The sequence below is a fragment of the Rhinichthys klamathensis genome, unplaced genomic scaffold (assembly GCF_029890125.1).
Source record: "Rhinichthys klamathensis goyatoka isolate OS25496 unplaced genomic scaffold, OSU_Roscu_1.1 h1tg000626l_1, whole genome shotgun sequence".
NCBI classification, from domain to species: domain Eukaryota; kingdom Metazoa; phylum Chordata; class Actinopteri; order Cypriniformes; family Leuciscidae; genus Rhinichthys; species Rhinichthys klamathensis.
Genome location: NW_026607074.1, coordinates 428,231 through 438,196, shown reverse-complemented (window position 1 = coordinate 438,196; position 9,966 = coordinate 428,231). Strand labels below are relative to the sequence as shown.

General features: G+C 38.1%; 2 protein-coding genes and 4 non-coding genes across 6 annotated transcripts; 5 read left to right on the top strand and 1 right to left on the bottom strand.

The window, feature by feature from the left end:
- Window positions 1-1,207: 1,207 nt before the first annotated feature.
- Window positions 1,208-6,186, bottom strand: LOC130076071 (apoptosis regulator BAX-like). The gene is made up of 6 exons (XM_056240971.1): window positions 6,072-6,186; window positions 3,273-3,321; window positions 3,023-3,187; window positions 2,766-2,901; window positions 2,574-2,678; window positions 1,208-1,379 (listed from the first exon to the last, which is right to left on the bottom strand). The coding sequence occupies exons 1-6, from the start codon at window positions 6,100-6,102 to the stop codon at window positions 1,281-1,283; spliced, it is 585 nt and encodes a 194-aa protein (XP_056096946.1). The 5' UTR covers window positions 6,103-6,186; the 3' UTR covers window positions 1,208-1,280.
- Window positions 6,187-7,107: 921 nt separating this feature from the next.
- rps11 (ribosomal protein S11) lies at window positions 7,108-9,346 on the top strand. The gene is made up of 5 exons (XM_056241027.1): window positions 7,108-7,137; window positions 7,872-8,006; window positions 8,196-8,271; window positions 8,763-8,892; window positions 9,153-9,346. Exons 1-5 carry the CDS (start codon window positions 7,123-7,125, stop codon window positions 9,274-9,276), a joined length of 480 nt encoding a protein of 159 aa, XP_056097002.1. The 5' UTR covers window positions 7,108-7,122; the 3' UTR covers window positions 9,277-9,346.
- Window positions 7,625-7,711, top strand: LOC130076093 (small nucleolar RNA SNORD35). The gene has a single exon (XR_008805601.1). It is a non-coding gene; the product is annotated as a small nucleolar RNA SNORD35 (small nucleolar RNA).
- Window positions 8,043-8,128, top strand: LOC130076095 (small nucleolar RNA SNORD35). The gene has a single exon (XR_008805603.1). It is a non-coding gene; the product is annotated as a small nucleolar RNA SNORD35 (small nucleolar RNA).
- Window positions 8,318-8,400, top strand: LOC130076096 (small nucleolar RNA SNORD35). Its single transcript, XR_008805604.1, has one exon. It is a non-coding gene; the product is annotated as a small nucleolar RNA SNORD35 (small nucleolar RNA).
- On the top strand, window positions 8,949-9,030 carry LOC130076094 (small nucleolar RNA SNORD35). Its single transcript, XR_008805602.1, has one exon. It is a non-coding gene; the product is annotated as a small nucleolar RNA SNORD35 (small nucleolar RNA).
- Window positions 9,347-9,966: the final 620 nt, after the last annotated feature.

Genomic DNA, 9,966 nt, shown 5'->3' with positions numbered 1-9,966 from the left:
GTGGCTAGTATCATAAAAAGGCCAAGGCACTGTCAACGAAAGAATCAAAAATAAAAGAAACCGTATCCAAACAACCAAAAGAGAAAGAAACAAGTACATAAAAAGAACAATTGCATGTAAAGGTAGGACTGTGGGTCTGACTAACCATGGTTCAAATACAGTACTAAGAAGACTTTGCTGAGGGGAAGATCTCAACTGATCTGTCTGTTAAGTCTGAGATGAGTCTGCCCATGCGCGATCACTTAAACACAGAATGTTTGCACCAGCGCAAGCGAAACTTACTGCTTTTCGCAAAGTCCCCTTATGTGGAACTATTTAAGTGTTTTGATAGTCAAGCAGGACCCTCCACTATTCGAAAAGGAAAATATTTGGTTCTGTAAAAAACGCTGTCTTCATGGCTCAGAGAAGTTTAATGCATTTAAGAATCACTAGTATTGTCCATCCCTGTTGTAGGAGGGTCTCGGCGCTCTCGCAAACTAAGACACGCCCACATACTGCAACCAGAGTGCTGATTGGTTAGTTGCACTGCTCAAACGCTGCTGCAAACACTTCATAAACGGCTAAAAATGTACCTTCAAGTATAATCAACTTCGTTGATGTTTCTTAGCCCCTGCTGCGATGAACTGGTGAACTATGAAAGAAGAGGAGGAATGAGGAAGAGGAGAAATTCAAATAGCAGAAAAAACAGCCTGAGCCCATTCCTACTCTTTCAGATGACAGATGGTATGCTCAAAAAAAGAGAGACAGATATTACAATAATTCAACACTTATGAGCTATTATATATTTTATTATTAAATGCAACTGTGACTGTCATTACTCACTTTGAAAAATAAAAAATAAAAATATGACTCCTAAATCAGAACAATGTTAATAAATTAAATCAAATACCAATAAAGTATTTTATATAACCTAGATACCCATAACCCCATACTAAGAATAAATAGCTAAAATTAAGCCTAAACCTGAACTCTTGCGCATTAATCTCTCGTTTTTCAGTGCAAATGTTATAAGTTGTAGATGAGAAAGGGTACAGGCTCAGGAGTAACAAGAGTGGCTCAAGACATCTGCATCATGCTCTTTCTTTCCTCCTCTTCTCTCTCTCTTTCGGTGAGTTGATGTCATTTTCAACTCTCTTATTTGTCTTTCTCTTTTCAAATTCCTTTCTATTCCACCCCCCCTCCCTCATCTTTCCGTTCTCTTTTGCTGGTCTGTCTCACCCTCTGTTCACTGTCTTAACTCTCTCTTCTCTCAATCTCCACCTTCTTACAAGTCCTCGTGCTCACATCTTGCGGATCACCACTACTGTGGTGAGAACTCCGGCCAGGAAAACCCCGATAGTTTGCCATGTGGGGGTCCCAAAATAGGAGCGGATTCCCTCCTGAAGGAGAAGAAATGGGATGTTTCAGATGGCAAGAGTGGAAGAGAATTTAATACAGAGAAAATTACATCCGCTTTAAAAAAAAAAAAAAAATTGATATAAGAGTCAATAACAGATAAGAGTGTATACATGATAATGAAAGGGGGGAAAAAGCCTTTAAGAAAAGGCTACTTAGAAAAGTTATTCTTGTATTCATGACTACCCATTTACATTTTTTTTTATATATATATATATATATACACATATACATAAATATACACAAAATAAATGAAAATAATGATGAATATGTGTGTTTTCAAGATTACTTAAATTATTTGATGAAATGTGTGCTTTTATACACATTTCATTAAATAATTTAAGTAATCTTGAAAACACACATATTCATCATTATTTTCATTTTTTTTATACATTTTTCAAAGTGACTTAAAAAAAAAGATAAATGTATTATTAATTCAGAAATTCCATTACATTTCTATGCTGACATAATCAAAGACAAATGGGTGTGGTAGATAATATTAACCAATAAATTCTGTCAAACAATTAAACCAAATCCAAAAGTATAACACTACTATTCAAAAGTTTGTGGTCGATACAATTTTTAAATGTTTTTTTTTATGCTCAGTCACCAAGGCTGCATTTATTTGATCAAAAATACAGTAAAAACAATTGATTAAGATTAATTGTATATAAGATTAATATATTTTAAAAAGTAATTTATTCCTGTGATGCAAAACTGAATTTTCATCAGCATCATGAAAAGAGCTGTGCTGCTTAATTTTTTGTGGAAACCGTGATACACTTTATTCAGGATTCTTTGATGAATAGAAAGATCAAATAGAAAACTTTTGTAACATCATTAAAGTCTTTACTGACATTTTTGATCAATTTAATGCATCCTTGTGGAATAAAATAATCATCCTTCAAAAAAAGAAATTAAAAAGAATTACAGAAAAAAAAGAAGAATTACAGGCCCCAAACCTTTTGAACTGTAGTGTGTGTGTACAGTACTGCCTGAATATTGAGCTTCACATTACGGAAGTTAAATGTTCATGTTGTTTTGTGTCTTTTGTTTATCTCGGTATCAGTGTTTTTGGTAAAGGTCACTGCGGCCTGTGTGGAAATATCACATCGACACTGACATTTCACATCGTTTTAAGGAACTGATTGAGTGAAGAATTCACTGTCATGGCTTACCCATCCACCCTGTTCCCTGATCCAGTTGACAACATGTTCCTGTATGTAGGACATAGTCCAGCTTATGATGGTTCTGATGATGTCAGGAACCTTGGTTAAAATAGCCTAGGAGTACAAGAATAAGAAAGACGAATATTTAAAACATCAAAACAATCTATTTCAATATGAGACTTAGCTTGCGTAGGTCTTTACTTTGATGACAAGCCGGCACGCAAAGTAGAAAAGCGCCACCACCCTGCCCCAGTTGAACTTCCCATCAGAGAAGATCTCACGGGCCACTTTCATGAAGACGTCTTGAGTCGGTTGAAGAGCAGAGTCATTTAACATCCTACAGCAAAACGACAGTGAAGATGTATGGATGAGTTGCAGCACACTGCCATCCAGTGGGCATTTCTGAGCACAGCAGGAGATAGTGGCTATGTCACCCACAAGCTGGAACCCTAACTTACCCTTGCAGCTGCGTATTTCCATCCAGCTCATCTCCGATCTGCTGCAAACACAGCGCAAGACGTTTATGGCTGGGGTCACACAGCTCAACGCCACCCAACTGACTCCGGGTTACTTCAGCATCACCATCACCATCTCTATGGCGACGAACCCGTTCATAGACGAAGCTGCAAGACAGGGGCGAGATGACCGAGGTAATGAACAAAAACAAACAACATGAGAAATGAGAAGTGGAGAGAAAATGATACTCACTTATTGAGAAGTGCAGAACCCAAGGCAAGTATCTGGTCATCGACATTGCCTTCAAATGACAGGAAATAATAAGGATTAAAAACACGATACGAGTAAAAAGACACTTGTATTAAAAAAGGGAGGAAAAATATTCGACTTTATTTTGACTTTTGTTTCCGCCACAGAATAAAACAATTTAAAAGATAATTGCAACTTTTTATCTCACAATTCTGAATTATTTTCTCAGAATTATGAGATATAGTTATAAAGTCCCATTCTGAGGGGGGAAAAGTTTATATTGCACAATTCTGACTTTAAATTGGCAATTGAGATTTTATAACCACGCAATTCTGACTTCATAACTTGTAATTGCGAGTTTATATCATGCAATTCTGAGAAAATTGGCAGAATTGCGAGATAAAAAGTCAAAATGATCATTTTTATTTTTTATTCTGTGGCGGAAACAAGCTTCCATAGATAAGTATCTGACAGTGGAATTGTTCTATATTGTTTGTTACATGACTCAGCACAGCAGTGAATAATTCTGCACACATTTGGTTTCAGTTTCTAAGTGAGTAAAGTTGATGTAAAGAAACTAATAATAGCTGTCCAGTGAAAAAAGAGACTCGCTTAACCTAAATCCCTCGAGCACATTTCATAAATAACTAATTTTGACTATTAGTTCACATATTTGAATATTCAAATAAAACAAAGTACTTCTGTCAAAATATCTCACAACTCTATTGCTGACCTTAAAGGGTCACCCAAAAAAGAAAATTAATCACTCACCATCATGTCGTTGTTCCAAACCCTTAAGACTTTCGTTCATCCTCAGAACACAAATAAAGATATTTTTAATGAAATCTGAGAGCTTTCTGTCCCTCCATTGACAGCTACACAACTTTCAAGCCCCAGAAAGGTAGTATAGACATAAAAGTAATCCATGCGACTCCAGTGGTTCAACCTCTGTTTGCGCATAATTTACAAATCTACTTACAAAATATTAATCTCCGACTCGAGTTCAAACAGCAACGTAGCTCTCGAGTCAACACAACACGCATGCATCGTGGGTGGTGCTCTCCTGAACACAAATTGGAGATTTAGTAAATAAAGTGGTAAAAAATAAGTTTTTGCACAAACAAAGCACTCACGTCGCTTCATAAAATTGAGGTTAAACCACTGGGGTCACATGGATTACTTTAACAATGTCTTTACTGCCTTTCTGGGGCTTGAAATGGTAGTTGTGTAGCTGTCAATGGAGGGCAGAAAGTTCTCGATTTCATTAAAAAGATCTTTATTTGTGTTCTGAAGATGAACAAAAGTCTTATGGGTTTGGAATGACAGGAGGGTGAGTAAAATGACAGAATATTCATTTTGGGGCGAACTTAACCTTTAAAACTTCACTTGATGACACGAACATAACAAATACAGGCTGTCTCAAAACTAGTGAGCTGCCTACCGAGACAGCATTTTGAGCGTCACAAACATATGATACCTAGAAATGATGTCTAAGTACGCAGGTTGGAAACAAAACAAAACCCATCTTTGGTCGTATCTAAGTATGTAACACTCCTTTTGTGTTTGGGTCAATTTGACCCATAATAAACTGCTCGAAACACTGGTAGTTGAAATTGATACTTTTTTTTCCAGTTGGGGTCATGAATATGCATGCAAAAAAAAATGTCTACACTTAGATGTGTTTTGGAATGGCTGTACAAATATTGTGTCTATGAAGGTGTTAAAGTGTAGACATTTTGCATGCATATTCATGACCCCAAATGAAAAAAAAGTATAAAAGGTCAAATTGAGTTTCCATGCAATTCACCAAAAATCTAAATTCCTCTCTTGCCGATTATTCACGTAAACACAGTCAGTTATGTTTTAAGGGAACATAAAAAAAAATCATGATGGAAATCAATTTTATTAACACAGCAGGAGCGTTTTAAAAGGATAATTCACCCAAAAATGACAATTCTGTCATTATGTCCAAACCTGTATGAGACGTTAGGCAGAATGACAGCCTCGGTGACCATTCACGTTCATTATACGGAACAAGATGCAATGAAAGTGAACAGTGACTGAGGCTGTTACACTGCCTAGCATCTCTTTACGTGTTCCTCAGAAGAAAGACAGTGATACAGGATTGGAACAACATACAATTAAGAGTCAACGATGACGTAATTTTCATCTTTAGGTGAACTATACCTTTAAGACAGCAACCCAACTCGAAACGTGTATAATAATGGCCAGCTATCGCTGAGGTGAGTGTTTACTACCCCCTCCTAAGAGATCATCACTGACACGATGATGTCACCTCTTCTGGAAATCAACAACATCGCGGTATCGGGCATGTGAGGACGGCCAACACACGAGCACAGAGGCGGTGTCTAAAAACAGAGTGTGCTGCCTATCAAGACAGTATTTCTAGGCATCATATCGAAAGTTCGGAACGCTCCAGTATGATGCTCGTACATTCGTTCGGTAACGTTACGCGGATGATGCACAAACATACTGTCTGGGTAGCCGACTCACTTTAAAACAGCCAAATAAGACTGTGGTTTGCTTATTCAGTTCAAGTCATCAATCAGTAGCAGCTAGCTCTGTGCGGCGGATCCTCCGCTGGTCGGTATATGTACAGACATGTTTCAGACAAACAGCAGTGTTGTGACAGTGAACGGCACTGACCAAACTCACAGTTCACGTTATAAATAAAGTCTAATCTATATAAAAAACGTCAGTCTAGATGTTCTGTAGGGTATCTGAGTTACGAATCGGAAAAACTGGCGAAAATCATTATTTGGACATAAAAGCGGCACTTACCAGTATCGCCTCCACCCGACGGCGCTGCCATATTAGCATGAAAATAAGTGTGAACGCTTCCGCTGCGTGACGTCAATCAGTGATCGACAGGAGGAAGTCAGTCACCGGAGTCTGATGCAGCCGGATGCAGCACGCTTCAAATAAAACAACGATTTAGACTAGAGGAAACGTTCTTGGCCTGTTATAAACATCTCATTGATTTACATTACAAGCTATATTGTACAACATCTACAAAATTGCACATTTCTGTTAATTTGGGGTGTTTTTCCTCCTCGAGTTTGAGCTCCATATTATCACCATAAAAGTCTGAAGTATCAAATACCATACAAAACATAAATGCATACTTTTTATATAGATTATATAGACAAGTACTCCCTTGTTACTGGTAACATTCTATGGGGATATGTGGTTCAGATGTCAACTATTCATTTCAAACTAGTATGGTATGAATTAGAGTTGGCGGTTTGCCAGTCGTACTTATAACTAATTGTTCATTACGTAGGCCTACAAATAATAATTTCACCACTTTATTTATTCGATTTATACTCACTATGATATAACTGTCATTGCAGTTTGACTTTGTTTTTCATACTCCATCTGTGCAGATTCACGCAGAAATTTATTCTGTAGCATTGTACGACGTTTTTTTCGACTGTATTTAAATTATGCACAATTAGACGCAACGATATTTATAATAATTGTGAACCAAATATGTTTTGAATTACCGCACACCAAAGAAACATGATGGATAAAAGTATTAAATACCTTTTCAACAATGAATTCAGACGGTAACGCCAACCACTTGAAGCACAAACCACTTGTCATTAAAACTATTTTTAAAGGTGTTTAAATGTAAATAATGAAATAATCTCCGGTAAAATACATTACTTTTGGCAAACAGTTTGGTTGAATCAGATCAGAGACTAAGGACTTTGATCAGATTAAACGTTAGGTCAGTCACCACGCCCACAATTTGTCGTCATATCCGCGAAAGCCTCTCTTCCGTCCGTCTCGCGCATGTGTAGTCCTCTTTACGACTCGGGTGGCGAAGATGGCGGACGCTCAGGTATGTGAGTTCACACGGCGTGGTCATGAAAACTCATTTGATTTCATGTTAAACTTCAGTTGAAAGCCACAAATTCTGGTAGATGAACAGCGAAGAAACCACCATGGAGACAATGATGTCGAAATGGACCATAAATAAGACTAGAATACGCGTTTTCCATCCCCGGCTAACTGGTGGCAAGCGTTGCTGAACGGAAACGCGGGCGGCCTTTCTTTACCATATCAACAGAATGTGACTTCTTAAACATGCAACTGTTTATATGGACTACAGTTGTTTTAGTACCCTGAATCAGGTTCGTTGAGTGATTAAAATAACTGAATTTATCTGCAAAGCAACTCCAGCACATGGAAAGCTTTACTTTTAATGGTGAGGATATTCTAAATCTCATCATACTGCCTTATGGAGATACTGATGCAGTTAGATATGCCACTTCTGTCCAAAAGCACTTTTTGTGGATTTGAACACATGCTCCAAATAGGCATCAAGCTGCAAATGATGATAACTATCACGACGGTCTTCCAAGTCTGTGAGGCTCTGACGACACTGCCTTATGGCATTTCTCTGATGCAGCATGAAATCCCTAAAATGTTTTGTTAAAGCCTTTTTGATGCTTAGTCAAAAACATCCAAATGTCCGTTATTCGTGATGTTTAAGTCTGTTATGTTTCTTGAACATATCAACATCCATTGGTTTGTAAGGAACATGACTGACTCTGTGCTTGTGTTCTGTTTCAGAACGAGAGGTCTTATCAGAAACAGCCCACCATCTTCCAGAACAAGAAGCGGGTTTTGGCTGTTGAAGGAAGTGCCAAAGAAAAGCTCCCACGTTACCACAGAAATGTTGGCTTGGGCTTCAAAACCCCCAGAGAGGTGAGCTTGTGTTTGCATGTACGCGTAACTTTTCACTGCAAATGATGTTATTTCATGACGGTCTTCCTAGACTCCAGGAGAGCTCTGAGGATACAGCCTTAAGGCAATGCTGATGCAGTTCAATATGCTTCCATTATGTACCCTAAATTGATTTCAAATGACTAAACATCTTGTGCTTTACTTCCACAGGCTATTGAAGGCACTTATATTGATAAGAAATGCCCTTTCACTGGAAACGTGTCCATCAGAGGCCGGATTCTGTCCGGTGAGTCTTTGTAGTTCTTTGTGGAGTAATTGTAGTTTTATTGGGGCGCAGATGATGTCTTATCACGATGGTCTTCTGAACCGTTTGGGTTTTGAGGATAGTGCCTAATGGCTTTACTGATGCCTCCCTGTATATCTTTGTCATTTTGGAAATCAAAGACATTCTTGAAGGGATAATTCACCCAAAAATTAAAATGGTCATTTACTCACCCTCAAGTTATTCCAAACCTGTAGGAATTTCTGTCTTCTGCTGAACACACAAGAAGTCAATACAATGGAAGTCAATTGGGCCCATCAAACTGTTTGGTTACTGACATTCTTCAAAATATCATCTTTTGTTCAGCAGAAGTCAATTCTTACAGGTTTGGAGCAACTTGAGGGTGAGTAAATGACAGAATTTTCACTCTTGGGTGAACTATCCCTTTAAAAGACTCTCTTTGCTGGCCAATCGATATACTGCATGTGAACTTATTTGCTGTCACCTTTTTCCAGGTGTGGTGACCAAGATGAAGATGCAGAGGACCATTGTCATCAGGCGGGACTACTTGCATTACATCCGCAAGTACAACCGTTTTGAGAAGAGGCATAAGAACATGTCTGTCCACCTCTCTCCATGCTTCAGGTAAAATTCCTCCTGTGACGCATCATTTTAGGTGCCCAAAAACCCTTTGTGTGAGCTGCAAATGATGATTTATCATGACGGTCTTCCAAGTCTCAGACTCTGACGACACTGCCTTAAAGGCATCACTGATGCAGCAAATACTAGTCACTAAAATGTTTCTTCACACTTAAGGTTTTTGGGTTGAGTAGTTTAGTTTGAAAAATTACTTGTACAAAGTTTGTTTTCTTCTTGAATGTCACTAATGTTCTCCATATGTTTAGGGATGTGACTGTAGGTGACATCGTTACAGTTGGAGAATGCCGACCTCTCAGCAAGACAGTGAGGTTCAACGTCCTGAAGGTCACCAAGGCAGCTGGAGCCAAGAAGCAGTTCCAGAAGTTCTAGAACTGTTGGTTTAACAAAATGGCTCCTCTGCATTGTTTGTGGAAATGATAATAAAAATCTGTTCTTTAAATTTTTTTGTATAGTGTAGTCTATAATGTCACTTTGCAAAAGCATCCTGCTGTTATATGCCCCCCCCCCCCCCCCAGCATTTCATATTTTGGATATCTCTTGACAGGCCCAATTAAAATGATCAGCAGAGATAATGTACTTTATATTTTTATATATGTACTTAAAGTGTACTTGTCTAAGAAAGTACTAGGGAATATAAGGCAACTACTTGGGGTAAGGTGTAGACTCGGGGTTAGTACATAGTATGCTCATGGGATGGGGAATAAAGTGCTACTGAATATAGTGTTAAGAATTTTAGTGTGACTTTACGTAGATTATGACAATCTCATGAATGACACTTGCACAAAGTTTGTGTAGTTTTCTGGGCTGTTGATTTGTTCATTTTAATTTTGCTGGCCAAATAGGTAATTTAAAAAAAAAAAAAAAAATTACACTGTCATGTCCCATCAGTATTGAGTGATGCCAGAGAAAACATTCACATTTAGAAATTCTGCATATCCTCACATTATACGAGTATTCTACATCGGATTGTACGTGGTAAAATCTGTTAGGTCCAATCAGGGGCAGACGGACAAAAAATCAGCCCTGGCACTGTAGCCACACATTACCACACGCATTCAA